This window comes from Amphiura filiformis, chromosome 9, assembly GCF_039555335.1.
Source record: "Amphiura filiformis chromosome 9, Afil_fr2py, whole genome shotgun sequence".
NCBI classification, from domain to species: Eukaryota; Metazoa; Echinodermata; class Ophiuroidea; order Amphilepidida; family Amphiuridae; genus Amphiura; species Amphiura filiformis.
The window spans coordinates 59268207-59291202 of record NC_092636.1 but is presented as its reverse complement, the minus strand read 5'-3'; the positions used below and the strand labels follow the sequence as shown (position 1 = coordinate 59291202).

At 36.8% G+C, this 22996-nt stretch overlaps 1 protein-coding gene across 1 annotated transcript; it reads right to left on the bottom strand.

The window, feature by feature from the left end:
• Positions 1–485: 485 nt before the first annotated feature.
• Positions 486–12140, bottom strand: LOC140160185 (uncharacterized). The gene is made up of 2 exons (XM_072183463.1): positions 11959–12140; positions 486–3741 (listed from the first exon to the last, which is right to left on the bottom strand). The coding sequence occupies exons 1-2, from the start codon at positions 12138–12140 to the stop codon at positions 2526–2528; spliced, it is 1398 nt and encodes a 465-aa protein (XP_072039564.1). The 3' UTR covers positions 486–2525.
• Between the last annotated feature and the right edge of the window lie 10856 nt (positions 12141–22996).

The following is a 22996-nucleotide window of genomic DNA, read 5'->3' as shown; positions in this document are numbered from 1 at the left end:
TATGGGAAAAAAAATACATTTTTGACATTTAACAGTCCTCAAGTAGACTTTATAAATCTCATCAATTACATACACTTGAAGTACATACATGTATTATTATAATAATTTATAAAGTTTACTTCGAGGACTGTTATGAATTTTGAATAATTTGCCATAAAATTTGTAAAAGAAAATTTAAAAAAAACCCTTGTATTCAGAATGCAATTATTTGTGCTCTCAGGTTCCACAAAAATATTGTGCGAAGGTGGGTGGCTGAGCCCTTAACACTTCAATTATTTATGAATATGTTCATGTCTTTTCAAGTTATATATCTGGGAAGCCTTTGTTGAAGACTGTCAGTGGCAGCACCACGCAGGGGCAAATTCCACCCAGTCAGAACTCTTGCCCCCTGTTGCACCCTGTAAAACCCAAAATTTCCAGTAATTTTGCGCAAAATTGGTTGATTTTGCCCCCCGAAATTCACTTTGGCCCCTCAATGCCCCCCCCCCAAAAAATACCTGACGCCGTCACACTGAAGACTGTACTTTTGAAAGGCTTCCCTTTCATTCATAAGTTGGGGCTTCTGTTACAAATATACATATGTGTGACACGATTTGGTCAATGGAGGCCAAAGGAGGCATTTTTGAAAATTATTTAGTAAAAACATCAGGCTATCATATACTGAAAAAACAAAAGGTCTAGCATACTTGGTTCTAAAGTTATGAAGTTTTGTGATGTCTAAGCGCTGTCAAAGTGATGTAATAATCGGATTAACTACCAAGGTAATAGGTGAAAACAATTTTTGAATACATCATGCTGCACTACAAGCAGGTTGCACTCATCACCTGTATGTCTGCCATCATAGATTGAAATACCGGTCTTTTCAAAGATAATAATCTTAATCTTACAGTTGCGAGTGATCAGCATGATCAGGTTCAATGCAGAGGTACCACGAGAACGTACCAGTGCAGCACGGTATATTCAAAAATTGTTTTCACCTTTTAATTGCTATGGTAGTTTAATCCGATTATTACATCACTTCGCCAGCGTATTTTCTTATGTACTGTACATTATTTTATTGTTTTTTGCTCCATATTTCTGCCTTTTATCTCACTTTGCTGCCTTTGGCCTCCATGGACCAGATCGTGTCACATAATGGTTTCTCTTCAGTTATATGTGAAAGTTCATGTACTTTAATTTTTTCTAATTTACACTTTAGGACATTCCTCTGGTATCAGCATAATGAATATGTTCGTCAAGTGACCTGCACACTATGTGAAGTCTTTGGTGCAGAATTCACATTTTAATAACCATAAGGTTCTTGTTGATATAAAAACATTAATGCATTCTCATGTTACTTTTTACAAAAATTTGCATTTGTTACAAACTGTACATCTAAAAGGATTTTCTGTGGCAATATGTCATACATTTGTAATTCTTCAAATTACCCTGTAGACTGTAATTTGTTACATTTTGTACATAAATGGCATATCTTCAGGCCTAAAAAAATTGTTTGATTGGCAAAACAGGGATTTGTTTTCTTTTCTTTATTTACTTTTAAAAGCTGTAAATTGGGTTTAATAAAGGCCTTGGAACCTACTTTCTCTTTTTTTTTAATTTCATATAATTTTTTTAAACTAAAGTTTTAAAAAGTCAGGTCGGCCCTATTTTCAGGGTCGGTCAGGTTACGCCAATCAAACAGTTTTATTTAGGCCTTAGCATAAATAAGCGACATCGGCATTAGAAATTCCTAAAGCATTATGGGGCGGTTTTGGCAGTTTTGAACTGTGATTATTCTAATTATTATTCATTCATTTATTATTGTAATATTGTTATCATTGAAATATTTGAAATAATTACTTTGTAAGATTAACATGTTTTTATTTATTTATTTTTTATTCTACAATGTAGTAAAAACATTTTTTAAACAGAGTTCAACATGTACAGAAACTGCAAAAGCTGTCTCAAAATACATTGTGAATTTTAATGGTGATTTGGCTTTTTTACATTCATGCACCCTCATACTACTGTACTTAATCTGTGTGAAGCCTGTAAGGTACACTTTATAGTTAAAAGGCTTCTCTCTTGTATGTCCATGTTCCTGCAAATGACTTGATAAGCCTTTGTTGCAACATGAACGTACCGGTACATTTAAACAGCTTCTCTTTAGGCTATCTTACCAGGTAATTAAATCCTGAGTCTCAAAGCTGCCGCACATTAGGAAAATTGTGCAAGTATTCCTGTTTGAAATCAAGAAATTCATTTTTATGTCAAAAGGGTTCAGCACTGAGAAGAATTATTTTGTAGCAGTGACTTTGTCTATATATTCTAACATTGCAACATACATTGGATACTTTCTGCACAAAATGCTTGTAGAGGTCTATACTGATACAGAAATAAAACCAACAGTGAAAAAAAAAGCATCCGCATTAGGTTTTCAATTTCTCACAAGCTTTGAGACTCAGAATTTAATTGCGATGGCTTTAGTATGTATGTAGTTCATGTGCCTTCATAAATGTGAATAGCCTTTATTTCACAACATACAGCTAAACATATTCTATTTGATATGTGCATTTATGTGCCTTCAGACCACTTGAATATGGAAAGCCTTTACCACAAATTGTACATTGAAATGGTTTTTCTCCAGTATGACTACGGATATGGTTCTTCAATGTACTTCTCTGTGTATAGCCTTTGTTACAATATGAACACTTAAAAGGTGTCTCTCCAGTATGCAAACGTTCATGTCCCTTCAAACTACGTGCCCGTGTGAAGCCTTTGTTACAAAATTTACATATAAAGGTCTTCTCTCCGGTATGTATAAGTTCATGTTTCTTCAAATCATTTGATCGTGTGAAGTCTTTGTTACAAACAGTGCACTTAAACGGCTTCTCATTAGTATGAATACGTACATGTTTCGTCAAACAACTTGAGTTGGTAAAACCTTTGTTACAAAATGCACAAATGTACGGTCTGTCACCAGTATGGATACGTTCATGTATCTTCAAAGTACTTTTCTCTTTGAAGCCTTTGTTACAAAATATACATATATAAGGCTTCACTTCAGTATGAATATTTTCATGTTTCTTCAAAATACGTTTGTCTGTGAAGCCTTTGTTACAAATTGCACATATAAAGGACTTCTCTCCAGTATGCTTATTACGTTCATGACTCCTCATACTACTTGATTTAGTGAAGCATTTGTTACAAAATGCACAGCTATATGGCTTCTCTCCGGTATGTACACGTTCATGAACCTTCAAGTAACGTGCATGTGTGAAGCATTTATAACAAATTGTGCAACTAAATGGCTTCTCTCCGCTATGAATACGTTCATGTGCCCTGCAGTAACGTGCACGTGTGAAGCTTTTCTTACAAAATGTACAACTAAAAGGCTTCTCTCCGATGTTGACACTTTCCTTTACATTCATATAAACATTCTCTCCATTTTGCTGCATCCTCTGAGTAGTCGCAGTAACCATGGTAACTGTCTTTTCTGCTGCCCAGTTTAAATTTTGCTGTTTCTTTCTCTTTCTCTCTACCGACATATTTTGTGCACTAATATTTGTCTTCTGAACCAGGTGTACGGGTGTGGCGTATCTTGCTTTGCTCTTGTAATCATACCAGTAAGGACGAATCCTCATTTCATGGTGTCTTTTATGAGTCAAATATCGAAACATGTTGAAAAATCCCTGCCCACAATATTTACACATATGCGGCATTAAATAGTTCCACTCGAGCGGACGTATATTTGAAATTGATCTGTTTGAAAACAAGCAAAAAATGCATAATGATTATGACAGTATAAATGATTAGATTAGTGGTTCAACTTTGTAGTCGACTGCAGCAGGGCCGTCGACATACATGTAGAGGGGTGCTAAACCCCCTGGGGATCCCTAAAAAAGGGAAAAGAGAGAGAAAGGAAAGGTGAAGAGAGGGAGGGAGAGAGGGGGGAGGTGGAAGAGGGCTATGCATACGCAACGCTTATCTGCATGCGTGGCGCATCTTATGGAAGCACCACTGAAGCGCTGATTTCACAAAAACCTAGTGGTCAAATGGCTCAGTTTTAGCTGATAAAATGTGAATTTTTGCAAGTTCTTTCCCCCTACTTAAACATCAAGATATGAATAGATTTTGCCCAAACTTCTCAAGGGGCTGTGGATTTACCTGATGTTCATGTAATGTAAGGTAGAAAAACGAGAACTGTTGCATTCTCCTGTGAGCTTCGATCAAAGTGCAAAATGTGACCACTTCAAACTTCAACGGCAATTCAATGTTCATTTTCTCAGTAAAATGACTATTTAAGTAGGCTACACTTGTAAACTCAATAAATACAGCATCTATAGGTACCGTACCGGTAAGCAATTATGCTCATCATAAAAAGCATGATTGACTCAAGAAACCGTTTTCTCGTTTTTTTTATATTTTTGTCTATTTCTGATTGTACGCATCATATTGTGCATTTGTGAATTTTTAAAAGTTCATTTTGATGCCTTATATGGTCAATATGTCAAAAAATAAGGCCAATATCAAAAAACTAAAAAAATCGTTTTTGGCTACACAAGAAGAAGAAAAAAAAGTTTTGGAAAGAGTATTTTTTTGTTATGATGTACCAAACAAAAATTGCCAAAAATTTTTAATGTCAGCTTTCTTTTGATACCACATTTATTGAAGAAAGTTTCAACATTTTTGCACTGCGAGGCACCAAGAATGAAATTTCCCATTGAGATTGTACATAGTGAGCCGATGCCTCATGAGCCGCTGCCTCCACCACCCCTGACTTGGGTCATTGGATTGAATGCCATCCTGCTTCTGTTCAAGATAACTTCATGTAACTTTCCATAGTTCATTATTAATATGTTAGCTTTCATTTGGTACCAAATTTATTGCCATAGCTTATTTACTTTCAAAGATTTGCTCAAAAAACAAAACGATCATGGTGAAAAGTGTGACACCACCACCCTTTTTGGGCGTTCAGTTCAAAATGCATGGCCCTATAGAATGGGACTTAAGGTTGGTCTGAACCCTGGAATTATGGAAACTTCGGGCCTCATAACTTCTAAATTGTTGGTCTAAAGTATATAAAAGTATACATATTTAGAATGGCAAAGACCTGATAAGTTCATCTGTGAGGTCAAATTTGGGCCAAATTGGCACTTTTGGCCCAAAATCCCAAAAATATTGGTTTTTGGCCCACTTCTTTTTCGTGCATCGTAACAAAAAAATTCTTTGGCCAAAATGTTTTTTTTTCTTAATTTTTAAAAACTAGATCTAAATATCCAGGACCCGTTTTTTCATTTTTTTGAATTTTGACCAATTTCACCAAAATTTTTTGAAATTTTGGGCCAAAATCTGGCTTTTTTAAAACCATTTTTGGTGCAAATTTCTCAAAGTTGGTCGAAATTCAAAAAAATGAAAAAACGGGTCCTAGATATTTTGATCTAGTTTTTAAAAATTAATAGAAAAAAAATTTTGGCCCAAGAATTTTTTTGTTATGCTGCACGAAAAAGAAGTGGGCCAAAAACCGTTATTTTTGGGATTTTGGGCCAAAAGTGCCATTTTGGCCCAAATTTGACCTCACAGATGAACTTATCAAGTCTTTGCCATTCTAAATATGTATACTTTTATATACTTTGGACCAACAATTTATAAGTTATGAGGCCCGAAAGTTTCCATATTTCCAGGGTTCAGACCAACCTTAATCCAATTGACCAAGGCAGGGGTGGTGGAGGTAGCAGGCACTCTGCACAAAACTGTAAGCCAAGTTTTCATTTTGGGAGCCTCGTAGTCGGTGTGCAAATATGTTGCTATTTTCCTTTAAAATGAGTGTTTATCAATTAATTTGGTATCAAAATAAAGCTGACATTATTATCTACACTTTTATTTTGTACAAAGTTAAAATAGTTAAACCTGCTTTAGGGTATATGATAGGCCAATGTTCTCCAAGACAATAAGAAAAATTAATTCTATTTCGGTCACTTTTTGAAGGGTTGTATCATTTTACGAAAGTGATAACCCCCATACATTTATATATTGCAGGAAAGCCCTTACTCTGATCTATTAGAAAATGACATCAAATAAGATGCAGGGGTAACACAGAAATGTTAGTGACATTATACTCCTGTACTACTGTCAGTTGATGTTTTGTCTCATTCACATAAGTGGTGGAGGCAGCGGCTCATGAGGCAGCGGCTCACTATGTACAATCTCAATGGGAAATTTCATTTTTGGTGCCTCGCAGTGCAAAAATGTTGAAACTTTCTTCAATAAATGTGGTATCAAAAGAAAGCTGACATTGTTATCTGAACTTTTATTCTGTAAAATAGTTGAAACAATAAACTGCCTTGAGCTATGATAGAGGCATGTGCTTTGAACTCGGCATCTAAAATGGGTGAATGGCATCACATTTTTCACAGTGGTCATTATTTTTTTTTATGTATCATGGGAATGAAAATAGATTTGATAGTAAATTTGGTATCAAATGACAGCTAAAACACCAATTATTAATTATGGAAAGGTGTCAATAAGATGTCTTGAACATGGACATGATGGACGCATAGTCGAGTCGAGTAGCGTTGTATGCTCTAGTCCGAATAATCAGACCCAGAACAAAATATTAATTTCTGACATGATCGTGTTCTGGGTCTGAACTGATTCCATTCGAAATCTTGATGCAAATTGGACAAAAGAAGCACATGGTCCTACTTCACAGTTTTTTAATCCCCTATTCATGTTGCGTGAATCACTCTATTGTGGACCATCCTTTTGATACTTGAGTATTTGGACAAGCAGAACAGTTTTGACAGGCCTTTTGTCTACATCTCTGTAAACAAACGAGGAGGTCGAAATTGTCCTCCTCTGCGAATACGAAAGTCAGAATAGTACGGCACTATGTATGCTCGTGTATAAAAAGCATGATTAGTCGCGGAGTAACAAGCGTACATGTAGTTGAATGTTCCATGATGTACACAAAATTAATAACTTTTCTATAGTGACAATCACAATATTTCATAATTTTATTATCATAAATCATGATTCATGGCAGTCATAGACCTTAAAAGCATCATATTTCGAGGCGCGGAAAGACACCAAATTGGTGTAGTATGACCTTTGACATTCTTTTGTGGTGAGTGACATGGTCTTTCAATTCACGCCGAGTGTCCTTGACACGAAAGTGGTCAGTGGTCATGAAAGAATTCAAAAGATAACCTCTGGCCAGGGTCTTAGCTAGAAATTGAGGGTTGCCCGTCATTTGAATAAAATTGCCTGTCCTAATTTGACCTTTAAAACATTTACCAGATGTCTATAGCCCATTGGGGGTTCAAAGAGTTCAAATATGTACTGATATGGCCTTGTTCTACAAATTGTGTCTACTAAAAAGGTCAATTAGCTTCTAAAAACATACAATTTATAAATTACATCTGTCAAAGGCATTAATTTTGCCCGTCCCAGGAGCAAACTCCCCGTCTAAAATGACGGCCAGACGGGTGGCTAGCTAAGACCCTGCCTCTGGCCCCAATAATCCCGAGCTATTGTCTGAAACTGCTCCTCGGAAGATGTCTCATAAGAACTCAGTCTTCAAATGATAGTCATGTAACGACCAAAAGATAAATTACTGACTATCATTGAAGACTGAGTTCCGCAGTTTAGATTCATGGATTGTTTATTGCTTCAACATAGTTCACCACGTATACTTGTATGGCTCAAAATTCGGACCGCTCGCCATTAAGTTTACTGTCATAGTGTATTTCCAGGCGGTTGATGTTTTTTTCATACCGTACTCACATACAGTCCACAGGTGTTCCAGAGAAAGTCATTAATATATCCTGCTACTTCACAAAATAAAACGAATTCTCATTACGGAGAAATTTCAGTGAAAAATACGTGCCCATATGACTCTACGGCACTAGACCAATCGCCATTCTAACTTCCGTTTTTTGAGAGCAGTTTTGGGACACTTTGACCTCTGACATATCGGAAAAATTTGACGTAATTATTATTAATTTTCTTAATATTCCCTTACCATAAGTCGAGGCTAAATAAGCCTTACCTTAGCCTCAACTTGGCCTCGATATCTTTTGAGGCTAAAAATTAACCTCAACTTAGCCATCGAGGCTAAGAAATTAACCTTATCGGTGACAAGGCTAAGAAATTAACCTCGTCTTAGCCTGAAATGTTTTTGAGGCTAAAAAATTAACCTCGTCTTGGTCTGCTTTAATTTTGAGGCTAAAATTAACCTCGACTTTTTTGAGGCTATTATTAGCCTCAAAAATATGGTCACATGATAGGTCAGAGGTCACCAACTGTCAGGGAGCAGATCTACTGGGGGACATGCTGCTCAGAATTGCCAATAATTTAAAAAAATTAACAGTTTAAAGGGTATTTTAGGCTTTTTTACTGGTGCCTAGTTCATGGGGAGCATAGCAACCATGTCTCTGGAAGAAAAATCAGCTTTTCGTAAGTTTCAAAGTCGGTATTTTATTGCTTCTTTTTCATCAGGAAATATGGCCTTTTTGAGGTTGTTGAATTCAGCAGACATGCATGTATTGTAGTCTGCAGACATGTATACTGCAGTTTGATGCTGGCTGACCCTGGTGAAAACGTGTAACTGCACTGATGTTGTTAGGGTGTTATGTTAATTGATGTTTGGGGATGGTTGTACTTTAAATTGGGGGTGGGTTATTTAGAGAGTTCAAATATGGTGAGTTAATGTTGTTGGGAAAGTTCAAATAATGAAATATGATAGGTTGTCATATTGGAAGTGTTATGTTTGGTAATAAGTTGGGATGAAGTGGTGTGCATGCAATATATGTCAATGTATTGGAGATGTTTCTACTTTGAAGTGGGGGAGGGTCATCTGGAGAGTTCAAGTGTGGTGAGTTTTCACCTACACCCGATTTGAAAGAGTTATATGCGGGAGTTCTATTTGGTAAAAGTTGAGATGTGGACATGTGGTATGGGGATGTTTGTACTTTTAAGTGTGGGATGGTCCTTTTGAGAGTTCTTATGGTGAGTTGTCACCTTCAGCATATTAAAAGAGTTGTTTGGTGACATTGGGATATGGTGTGTCATAAAGATAAACTCTTCCAATACGCTAAAGGTGACAACTCTACATATTTGAACTCTCCAAATTACCCCCTCCCCATATCCCAACTTTACAAACAAAACTTTCCAATACTAGTATGCTCAAGGTGACAACTTGCACCATATTGGAACTCTTACCAAATGACAACTCACCATAGTTGGATTTTCCAATTGACAACTCACCATATTGGAACTCTCCAAATGCAACTCACCAAATAACCCTACCCCTACTTCATAACACCCCAAAAATATCAGTAACACTTATCACCTAGCTGGATCAATAAATAGCCCAACCGTCCCTGCATGCATGTAATGTTTAGCCTCGTAAAATAGCCTCAAATGATTAGCCTTGTCTTAGCTTAGCCTTAACTAATTTAAATAATTAGGCTAATTTTCAGGCTAAGGCGAGGCTAAGATGAGGCTAAGACAAGGCTAATTATTATGAGGCTAATATTCCAAGGCTAATATTTTGAGGCTAATAATGTGAGGCTAATGATACGAGGCTAATTATTTGAGGCTAATTATGCTAATCATTTGAGGCTTATCTAATTTAAATAATTAGGCTAATTTTCAGGCTTTAAGGTAAGGCAGGCTAAGGATATTAAGGCTATTCACGAGGCTTATTTTCTGAGGTTAAGTTGAGGCTTAGATAAGGCCTCGACCTTTGGTAAGGGTTGTCATAATGTTGATCATTAAAAATACTAAATAATTAATTTAATACAATACTAATATTTTTTATATTTGTTTTAATTATTGTAAAACATTTTAGATTATATTTTTGTACGTACACAAACCCAATATTTCTGAATTCAGGTCATCTACATCCATGACGTCATTGATTGAGGTCAATTTCTATAATTCGACGAATGGACTTACATAGGATTACACAGAGAGATATTTTGCCAAAATTTGACCATTTCTATTTAGCTTGGCCCTACTTTGTCTGCGTTATATGAAAAAGGACAGTCTTAAGTAAGTAAAAGTGCAACGCTTTTGATGTTTTGATGTTTTGGGAGACTGGGAGGGATCATAATACAAAAATGACGGTGCCTATTCTTGACTGTGTATTCTTAGTCAGTGGGAGTGGTCTAGTTCGTAGACACATTTCTGATTGGACAATCGCATGATTTCGATTGCCGTCTATCAGGCCGTAGAGGACCCCACGTCATCATGCGTCTTGATAATGCGTAACACGCTTGTAGAGGTGCGCGTATGTGTCCCGCTGTATCGCGTGAGACTAGTGCGGAATACGTGAACGCGCTAGCAGTACGCCGCAACAGAATACGTGAAGTTGTAAACAAGTTTCGTTCATTTTATAATGAGGGGAATTTTTATGACGGTAACTTAGTTTTTGCTTAAAAAAATTGTTTACAGTTATTAAAATAATATTTAACTGACTGAGAATGAGAATAAACGATGGGAATTTTTATTTTGCCTATCCTCTACCTATGATAGACGACAGGCAGGTCCAACATTTTTATCGTAGTGATCCACTACTCAAAATATTGGACCTGCCTGTCGCTCTATCACACGCTTATTCTCTAAATATTCCTTCAACCAGCTGCCGTGCGGTAACAGTCTTATACGATGGACAGATAGTATCAGGTCATGTTTTTTAAACTGGGACCCTAAAAAAGGTGGTGCTGTCACATTTTGCTAAATCATTTTGTCTACTTATTCCTATATTTTTGCTAAAATTCATCATGAACAAATGGTTTTGGTCTTATTTTGAAGATAAATTATTAATCTAATGAATTAATAACAAATATAATTAAACAAATGTATTAATTAATTACAACAGCTTAATTAAGTTAATTAGTCAGGGGTGGTGCGGAAGTGGAGGAGCCGAAGCGGAGGAGCTCTGTGTAATTCCAATGGGAAGTTGGTGTTCATTAATAAAATTTATGCACTTTGTTGCCTAGTAGAAGTGAAAATGCATTTGCATAATGTTAATCTTATTTTTTAACTTTCTATAACTATAATTGCCTAGTTAATCTTAATAAACTTAGTAATTACGGATTTATTAAGCTTTTAATTAATGCAGTGGAATGTGGGTCATGCAATAGAATGGGCTTTAAATTTTGCATGCATATGAAATAAATTTCAATATTGTTTTATATTTGAAATATAAAATAAATCTTCTCAAAGGAGATTATTACAGTCAAAGGATTTAATCTGATGACATATTGATCTCTGGTTATTGTTAAAAGTTTATTGATGTAGGCTATTTGTGCATGTATATGCCTACATGTACATGTACCTTTGTTACTAATTATTCACTGTATATTAATTTTTGGAACACCCTATATAGGAATTATATTTAAATTTGATATTATAGCAATTCTTTAAACTATATTGAATATATTTTCCAAATTTAATGGCACTTAGTGAAATTTTACATAAATTAACAAATTTAAAATACAACTTTTTTCACACCCTGTATAACACAATGGGCTTAACAAATATAGTGCAAACTATATATTTAATGAAAGGACTAACTGTGTACATTGCAAATATCAAGTTTATTTTCCAATTTAATATACTATGTAGAAATATTGAAGTGGTAAAGAAATTAAATTTTTTCGGTATTTTTCAATGGAATCACCCTGTATATTTTTTGGTACACCCTGTATATCCACTCAAACTTTACAGATTTGCAATCATGACAATATATGCTTTCTAAAAATGTATACTTTTACTAGTTTGGGTGAAAAGTTTTTGAAATATAATCAGAAATACAAAAAAGGAGTTTATTTTTGACAAATTGCAAGATGTGACACAATTGGGTCCCACCTCAAAAAACATGACCATCAGTTTGTGAATGAGGACATCGTATATAAGTTCCTTGTACTAGCTTCAACATGAACATGTTCAATTTGCTTGAAGTTTACTCACCGTAGCTTTACAGTTGTTTTGGATGATTTCATACCAGCTTCAACTCCAGTAACTGATAAGTCATTACATTTGAGCCTCTTTTGTTTTATATTGCAAATGGGATATTTAAACGATCCCACCGCAGGTGAGTTGTCCATTGTGTCAGTGCTGTGCCTGTGATGCCTGTGTATGTTGGAGGCCATTTTGGGTGCACACCACCAATAGAGCGGCCCATTGAAACACACGTGAAAACGCGCCTTTGCTTTTTTGCGATTTTAGATCTTTTTGGCAACAACTTACAACTTGGACATAAAAGTACCACCAATCCATTAAAATCGATTAAAATTTAATATATGTTTCAATGTACGGGTAGTCTTCCGATTAAATTTCCAGATATGGGTACACGTTTAAACAGTAGGGGAAGGTGGGGCATAACGGAACACTTAACTTTGAGGATGCTCTGTGACGTCACCATAAGTAATATGACTGTAAAAATTATATATTCAGTTGAAGTTTGTATTTACCTTTAATATACCATTAACCAATATAACTTGAATCTTACAATTTTTATAAAAATGAACTTCAAAATATTTTTTAAAAATCCGTTTTGCCCCACTATCGGGGCAAAACGGAACCCCTATGGGGCAAAACGGCACCCTGGGTGCAAACTTATATTAGTTGTCCCATCGGTAGGCCCTAGTCCTAGTTATATGTAGGCCTATATTCATTTACAATATTAAGTGGGCCTACCATCTCTGTGGAGTGAGTGGTTAACTTCTTATAGGCCTAGTAGGCCTATAATACTATGTATGACCAATATGAGTGGTTAACTTTTAATAATTAATTCTATCTGTAGGTCTAGTTATATGTCTATGTTTCAGCGAAGTGTTTACCATGTTCGAGTAGGCCCCTAGATAACGCCTACATTTCCCTGAGTGAAGACAAGTTATGTCCAATTGGGGCAAAACGGAACCCATCTGTGGGACAAAACGCCCGGGGCCCCGCACCTAGGGTTCCGTTTTGCCCCATACCCGATTTTTTAGAAATTGGTTGCATGCATAATAGGCCTACATCGTAGCATATAGACCATGCACTTAATACAGCTCATGCCTAGTACCTTCGTGTTTACAATATACACAATTATTTGGGAATCCGATATTAATGAAGTAAAATTTCAGCGCATTAAACATTTACATATCTTACACCAGACGGGTAGTAATTTTTTGACTCGATCTTGCTCGAATGTCAGTGGATTGTTTCAGATAAAATTTTTGTTGTAAATCCTCGTAGCCATACTTGTGTTCCTCAATATAATTTTCATAAACGGCAGTAATGCCAAGGCCTATTTTTCGAGGTGGTTCCGTTTTGCCCCGGGGGTCCGTTATGCCCCACCTTCCCCTACCGTTACCATTTTGATCCGTCTTTCATTTTGGCCTACTTTTTTCCCTTCAAATAGCTTTATGCAGCTATTTGGGGATCCAAGTTCAAGTCTCAAACTTTTATTTATAGCCATTAAATGTAGGGCCTACGATTTCCGTCAAATGTTGAAAAAATATTTTAATAACTGCCGGGAAGGGTTGCTGTCTAAGGCTAAAATAACAAGGTAAAGTGAAAAAAAATCCCACTGCACTGGTTATTTTGGCCTTTAACATGCAGTTATAATTATGGGAGGACATATTCAAGTCATAATAAAAAAAAAATGATGACTTTAACTTAAGTTAACTTTAGTTTAAGTCGAACTCGGGGTCGAACTTTGCTCTACAAACACAACAAAATGTGGACGCCCCCCCACAGTGTCTTCGTCCCTATATCTTCATGGCAGGAATCGCCATGGTAGGTTAAATCCACAGCCACGATTAGCCATTTGGTTCAAACCTTTAAAGCTCTTTTAAACTCACTAATAATTAGTCGAGGGACATAACTAAGGCTACTCACAATAGCCGGGTAATCGATCTTGGTTGTGCGTGATTAAGCTTGTAGGCCTATACCCCATTGAGGTCAATGGTCATCGACTTTTATACTGCCTACAGTGAGTGCAGCTGTACTACACGCTGCACGCTGTAGTCCATAACAGGACCAACGCAATATAAAATGGTCAAATTTTGAGTTCAAAGCGCACGGCCAATTTTCAAAGCGCATTCTAGCGACTATCATATCTGTTCAACACGTATTTCCAAGTTTATGAGACCAAATCTGGTTTCTTGAAAAAAATCATGACGGGAGATAGGCCTATTCATCATTTTCTAACACGGTATCAGAAGATTTTCGTCTGATATCAAAATCGTGCATAGCAATTCACGTGTATCGATCCCGTGTATTCATTTTAGTGTCCCTTCTGCACCAAATAATTATTAGCCAGGCGGTGTCGGTGTGCCCCCCCCCCCCATCCCAAAATGCCCCAAACGGTCCCTTTTTTTCCCAAAAAGTCCCATTTGCGAGCTTAGCGAGCGAAAAAAAATGGGTTTTTTTAATTTCTTATTTCTTTTTGGTCAACAACCCCCCCCCTCCCTCTCCCTCCCCCTCCCAAAAAACAACAACAAACAAACGAACCTGAGGATATACTTTCTTTGAACCCTTTATATCAAGAATAAGTAAGTTCTTTATCCACCAATCAGCAAGATTACAACTTCATCAACACAATCATCAACACCCATCAGCAACTACTTCATCCAAACCCATCTGCAATAACTACTTCATCAACACCCATATCAACAATAGATAACTACTTCATCAACACCCATATCAGCAATAGATAACTACTTCATCAAAACCCATATCAGCAATAGATAACTACTTCATCAATACCCATATCAGCAATAGATAACTACTTCATCAACACCCATATCAACAATAGATAACTACTTCATCAACAGGATTCAACACCCATATCAGCAATAGATAACTACTTTACCAACACCCATATCAGCAATAGATAACCACTTCATCAACACCCATATCAGCAATAGATAACTACTTTACCAACACCCATATCAGCAATAGATAACCACTTCATCAAAACCCATATCAGCAATAGATAACTACTTCATCAACACCCATATCAGCAATAGATAACTACTTGACCAACACCCATATCAGCAATAGATAACCACTTCATCAACACCCATATCAGCAATAGATAACTACTTTACCAACACCCATATCAGCAATAGATAACCACTTCATCAACACCCATATCAGCAATAGATAACTACTTTACCAACACCCATATCAGCAATAGATAACCACTTCATCAAAACCCATATCAGCAATAGATAACTTCATCAAACCCATATCAGCAAATAACTACTTCATCAACACCCATATCAGCAATAGATAACTACTTCATCAATCAACACCCATATCAGCAATAGATAACTACTTCATCAACACCCATATCAGCAATAGATAACTACTTCATCAACACCCATATCAACAATAGATAACTACTTCATCAAAATCCATATCAGCAATAGATAACTACTTCATTAAAACCCATATCAGCAATAGATAACTACTTCATCAACACCCATAGCAGCAATAGATAACTACTTCATCAAAACCCATATCAGCAATAGATAACTATTTCAACTAAACCCATATCACCATTAGATAACCACTTCATCAAAATCCATATCAGCAATAGATAACTACTTCATCAACACCCATATCAGCAATAACTACTTAATCAACACCCATATCGGCAATAGATACTACTTCATCAACACCCATATCAACAATAGATAACTACTTCATCAACACCCATATCAGCAATAGATAACTACTTCATCAAAACCCATAGGCCTATCACAAATAGATAACTACTTCATCAACACCCATATCAGCAATAGGTAACTGCTTCATCAAAACCCATATCACCAATAGATAACTACTTCATCAACACCCATATCAGCAATAGATAACTACTTCATCAACACACATATCATCAATAGATAACTACATCATCAACACCCATATCAGCAATAGACAACTACTTCATCAACACCCATATCAACAATAGATAACTACTTAAAGGCCCATTCAGTGATTTGCTCATCCTAGACTATACCATAGTCAAATTTTATTAAAAATATGTTATTATTAGTAAGCTAACAAACAGAGGGAGTATGGTGACTGATCAGATGTGAAAATCTATCAATTGTGCACACATTAATTAAATCAGAGTTAAATAACGGAACACTTAACTTTGAGGATGCTCTGTGACGTCACCATAAGTAATATGACTGTAAAAATTATATATTCAGTTGAAGTTTGTATTTACCTTTAATATACCATTAACCAATATAACTTGAATCTTACAATTTTTTATAAAAATGAACTTCAAAATATTTTTTTAAAAAATCCGTTTTGCCCCACTATCGGGGCAAAACGGAACCCCCTATGGGGCAAAACGGCACCCTGGGTGCAAACTTATATTAGTTGTCCCATCGGTAGGCCCTAGTCCTAGTTATATGTAGGCCTATATTCATTTACAATATTAAGTGGGCCTACCATCTCTGTGGAGTGAGTGGTTAACTTCTTATAGGCCTAGTAGGCCTATAATACTATGTATGACCAATATGAGTGGTTAACTTTTAATAATTAATTCTATCTGTAGGTCTAGTTATATGTCTATGTTTCAGCGAAGTGTTTACCATGTTCGAGTAGGCCCCTAGATAACGCCTACATTTCCCTGAGTGAAGACAAGTTATGTCCAATTGGGGCAAAACGGAACCCATCTGTGGGACAAAACGCCCGGGGCCCCGCACCTAGGGTTCCGTTTTGCCCCATACCCGATTTTTAGAAATTGGTTGCATGCATAATAGGCCTACATCGTAGCATATAGACCATGCACTTAATACAGCTCATGCCTAGTACCTTCGTGTTTACAATATACACAATTATTTGGGAATCCGATATTAATGAAGTAAAATTTCAGCGCATTAAACATTTACATATCTTACACCAGACGGGTAGTAATTTTTTGACTCGATCTTGCTCGAATGTCAGTGGATTGTTTCAGATAAAATTTTTGTTGTAAATCCTCGTAGCCATACTTGTGTTCCTCAATATAATTTTCATAAACGGCAGTAATGCCAAGGCCTATTTTTCGAGGTGGTTCCGTTTTGCCCCGGGGGTCCGTTATGCCCCACCTTCCCCTACCGTTACCATTTTGATCCGTCTTTCATTTTGGCCTACTTTTTTCCCTTCAAATAGCTTTATGCAGCTATTTGGGGATCCAAGTTCAAGTCTCAAACTTTTATTTATAGCCATTAAATGTAGGGCCTACGATTTCCGTCAAATGTTGAAAAATATTTTAATAACTGCCGGGAAGGGTTGCTGTCTAAGGCTAAAATAACAAAAAAAAAAAAAAAAAATCCCACTGCACTGGTTATTTTGGCCTTTAACATGCAGTTATAATTATGGGAGGACATATTCAAGTCATAATAAAAAAAATGATGACTTTAACTTAAGTTAACTTTATTTTAAGTCGAACTCGGGGTCGAACTTTGCTCTACAAACACAACAAAATTTGGACGCCCCCCCCCCCCCACAGTGTCTTCGACCCTATATCTTCATGGCAGGAATCGCCATGGTAGGTTAAATCCACAGCCACGATTAGCCATTTGGTTCAAACCTTTAAAGCTCTTTTAAACTCACTAATAATTAGTCGAGGGACATAACTAAGGCTACTCACAATAGCCGGGTAATCGATCTTGGTTGTGCGTGATTAAGCTTGTAGGCCTATACCCCATTGAGGTCAATGGTCATCGACTTTTATACTGCCTACAGTGAGTGCAGCTGTACTACACGCTGCACGCTGTAGTCCATAACAGGACCAACGCAATATAAAATGGTCAAATTTTGAGTTCAAAGCGCACGGCCAATTTTCAAAGCGCATTCTAGCGACTATCATATCTGTTCAACACGTATTTCCAAGTTTATGAGACCAAATCTGGTTTCTTGAGAAAAAAATCATGACGGGAGATAGGCCTATTCATCATTTTCTAACACGGTATCAGAAGATTTTCGTCTGATATCAAAATCGTGCATAGCAATTCACGTGTATCGATCCCGTGTATTCATTTTAGTGTCCCTTCTGCACCAAATAATTATTAGCCAGGCGGTGTCGGTGTGCCCCCCCCATCCCAAAATGCCCCAAACGGTCCTTTTTTTCCCAAAAGTCCCATTTGCGAGCTTAGCGAGCGAAAAAAAATGGGTTTTTTTAATTTCTTATTTCTTTTTGGTCAACAACCCCCCCCTCCCACTCCCTCCCCCTCCCAAAAACAACAACAAACAAACGAACCTGAGGATATACTTTCTTTGAACCCTTTATATCAAGAATAAGTAAGTTCTTTATCCACCAATCAGCAAGATTACAACTTCATCAACACAATCATCAACACCCATCAGCAACTACTTCATCCAAACCCATCTGCAATAACTACTTCATCAACACCCATATCAACAATAGATAACTACTTCATCAACACCCATATCAGCAATAGATAACTACTTCATCAAAACCCATATCAGCAATAGATAACTACTTCATCAATACCCATATCAGCAATAGATAACTACTTCATCAACACCCATATCAACAATAGATAACTACTTCATCAACAGGATTCAACACCCATATCAGCAATAGATAACTACTTTACCAACACCCATATCAGCAATAGATAACCACTTCATCAACACCCATATCAGCAATAGATAACTACTTTACCAACACCCATATCAGCAATAGATAACCACTTCATCAAAACCCATATCAGCAATAGATAACTACTTCATCAACACCCATATCAGCAATAGATAACTACTTGACCAACACCCATATCAGCAATAGATAACCACTTCATCAACACCCATATCAGCAATAGATAACTACTTTACCAACACCCATATCAGCAATAGATAACCACTTCATCAACACCCATATCAGCAATAGATAACTACTTTACCAACACCCATATCAGCAATAGATAACCACTTCATCAAAACCCATATCAGCAATAGATAACTTCATCAAACCCATATCAGCAAATAACTACTTCATCAACACCCATATCAGCAATAGATAACTACTTCATCAACACCCATATCAGCAATAGATAACTACTTCATCAACACCCATATCAGCAATAGATAACTACTTCATCAACACCCATATCAACAATAGATAACTACTTCATCAAAATCCATATCAGCAATAGATAACTACTTCATTAAAACCCATATCAGCAATAGATAACTACTTCATCAACACCCATAGCAGCAATAGATAACTACTTCATCAAAACCCATATCAGCAATAGATAACTATTTCAACTAAACCCATATCACCATTAGATAACCACTTCATCAAAATCCATATCAGCAATAGATAACTACTTCATCAACACCCATATCAGCAATAACTACTTAATCAACACCCATATCGGCAATAGATACTACTTCATCAACACCCATATCAACAATAGATAACTACTTCATCAACACCCATATCAGCAATAGATAACTACTTCATCAAAACCCATAGGCCTATCACAAATAGATAACTACTTCATCAACACCCATATCAGCAATAGGTAACTGCTTCATCAAAACCCATATCACCAATAGATAACTACTTCATCAACACCCATATCAGCAATAGATAACTACTTCATCAACACACATATCATCAATAGATAACTACATCATCAACACCCATATCAGCAATAGACAACTACTTCATCAACACCCATATCAACAATAGATAACTACTTAAAGGCCCATTCAGTGATTTGCTCATCCTAGACTATACCATAGTCAAATTTTATTAAAAATATGTTATTATTAGTAAGCTAACAAACAGAGGGAGTATGGTGACTGATCAGATGTGAAAATCTATCAATTGTGCACACATTAATTAAATCAGAGTTTTAAGCTTAAATACAATATCCAGAGTATGCACAATGGGCAAGTAGACTACGGGGTAGTCTATGCTCATCCGGACGATCGTAAAATTCATCAAAATTCAGATTTAGGTACTTTGTCATTGTCACAGATGTTCCAACATAGCTAGTGGTTCAGCCGAAAGCCATGACAAAATAATGTAATTTAAAATTAGCTACATGTATTTGAATGTGTCTTCAACTTCGTCAATACTGCTGTTTTCTTCGTTTTTGGCCAAATTTTTCATTTCAAAAATACCAAATGACAATTTGAATGACTTGTCCTTCACTTTTAAGCATTTTTGAACCGAGGGGGCACAACTGTACCGACGGAAATATTTGTTGCCGACGGAAGTTGTGATTTGTTGACCCAAAATTCTTTTGCATGGTTTGAAAAAGTGAAGAGCAAAAAAAAAAAAAAAAAAAAGGATTATAGGCGATATACCAACATAAAAACACAATTTGTTTATGTAAAATTCATGTTCATTCACAATTTTTCTATAATTCTCCCCTTTTTTCGGTCACCCTGGGTGAAAAATTGTCTACTGTTAACCCAATTTTTTTTTCACCAACACCTTCCGTCTACCGACGGCCTCACATGAACTGACGGCCATGACGTGCGGGGGGGGGGCACCGGTCCCCTGGCCCCCACTGGCTACGCCACTGCTTTTAAGCAATATTTATAAACAATTTTAATATTTTTACACTTGCGATGAAATCACTGAATGGGTCTTAAATCAACACCCATATATCGGCAATATATAACTACTTCATCAAAACCCATATCAGCAATATATAACTACTTCATCAACACCCATATCAGCAATAGATAACTACTTCCTTGACCTACCTTGACCTATGCCGTTCACTCCAAATGGGGGTTGAGTGGTGGCATCCGCATCACAATGTCCCGCCAAACTAGCTGTTTTGTCATCTGCTGTACGGCGGGCATTTACTATGGAGTTTAGGTTGGTTCTTTTGCAGTCAGCTAGCAGGCAGTCTCGATCTCTCCACCTCTTTGGTGGTCTTCCTCTAGGTCTGACTCCCTGGATGAGACATTCAAAGGCCATCTTTGGAAGCTAGGCGTGAGGGAGGCATTCTCTGGACGTGGCGAAAATAATGCAGTCTCTTCCGGGTTATTCTGTCCAAGATGGAAAACTCAACACCCAGGGTTTTGCGGATGATGGTGTTTCGGTTCCTGTCTCTCCGTGTTACTCCCATTATCTTCCTAAGGCACATCATCTCGAAAGTGAGCAGTCGATTCTTATCCTCTCTTTTCAATGTCCAGGTTTCTGCTCCGTATAGCAATATTGACAAAACAAGGACCTTGTATAGCTCAATCTTGGTGTTGGTTTGGATGTCCTTAGCACTCCAGATACTCTGTAGTCTCTGCACAGCTCCTAGGGCTTTGCCTATTCGAAGTGTAATATCTTCTGAGCAGGATCCTTTTTGGGTGATCTTTCCTCCCAGGTATGTAAACTCCTCCACCTGCAGAAGCTGGGTATTGTCAATTGTGATATTCAGATGGGTGTCCTCTTTGCATATGGCCTGGACTTCTGTTTTTGCGATATTTATTTTGAGTCCAAAAGCTGAGCTGCTTTGATGAATGAGGCTAACCAGTGTCTGGAGGTCTTCTTCACTGTTAGCAATTATAGTGCAATGTCGTCTCCAAATCGTAAGTAATCGTAAAGCGCTCCCTGCTGCTGTAGGATGGCTGGTTCTGTCCCCGGGGGATGGGGGGGGGGGCACTTCAACTTTGGAGGTGACGCGTATGTAGGGCTGTTAAGACCCCCTTTTTCAGCATCGCTGTCACCCAAAGACCCCATATTTTTTTACGAACACATGCTCGCTCCGCGCTCTGTCACCCGAAGACCCCCTATTTTTCCATTTGATCTGTCACCCAAAGACCCTTATAAGTTCAATTTGAACAGCAACTTTCATTTATCACTGATTTTGTTACTTATTTTGAAAAAATAAAGAAATTTGAAGCCATTTAGAACTAGAAATTCGAGGTTCGTGGTTTTTGTGGCGCGGTTTTGGTTCTCACCCAAAGATTCCATTTAAAAAAGGTTCTCACCCAATGACCCCATATTTTTTACATTTTGCTCTCACCGAGTGCCAAAAATCATGCTCTCACCCAATGACCCCATATTTTTTACATGTTGCTCTCACCGAATGCCCCTTAGTGCGAAAGCGCCAGCCCTACACCTATATCCATTTCAAATTGAAGTGCCCCCCCCCCCCGGGGTTCTGTCTTGCAGCAAGCTAGGCATCTGGGGAACACTTTGAGTTAGCTCCTCATCTGTTGGGTTCTTTTTGTTGTATAGTTCTTGAAAGCTTTCTTTCCACCTATCCTTTGCTTCCTGATTCAGTAAGAATCTGTCCATATTTACTTTTGACTGTTTGCATTCTGATAGAGGCTTTTCTTGTAATTTTCTTAAGGGAAGGGGTATGAACGTTTGGACAGTATTTATTGTGGGACATTAGAGCACATCAGACATATCGAATTGCATTCTGAATATACGAAGACTGTCCTTCTGATATCAAATAATTTTGATTTTTTGAAATTCGCAATTCAATACACATTTTATGGCAAATCATTAAAAATTGATATTTTTGATATTTAACAGTACTCAAAGTAAACTTTATAAATCTGATGATATATACTTAAAGTGTATGTAGGTGGGATGAAAAGCCGACGATCAATTGAAAAATTTGACCTTTCGTATTGAAGATATGGATTTTTTCCCAAAACACCAAAATAAATTAGGGCTTTTTGGGGAAAAAATCCATATCTTCAATATGAAAGGTCAAAATTTTCAATTGATCGTCGGCTTTTCCTCCCAGCTACATACACTTTCAGAATATATCATTAGATTTATAAAATTTACTTCGAGGACTGTTATATATCAACAATTTGAAAAATATCAAGTTTTTATAATTTGTCATAAAATTTGTATTATATCGTGATTTTCAAAAAATAAATTATTTGATATCAGATATACATGCTTCGTATTCAGAATGCAATTCGATACGTCTGAGTTGCTCTCATGTCCCCTAAAAATACTGTCGAAACGCTCAAAACGCTCATTCCAGATCCCTTAATGGTTGAG

Excerpts from the sequence above, each read along its gene's own strand:
- LOC140160185 (XM_072183463.1), bottom strand. The coding sequence starts at position 12,140 with ATGGCCTCCAACATACACAGGCATCACAGGCACAGCACTGACACAATG. Across the intron at positions 3,742-11,958 it reads AAAACAACTGTAAAGCTACG|ATCAATTTCAAATATACGTC; the intron begins GTGAGTAAACTT and ends GTTTTCAAACAG.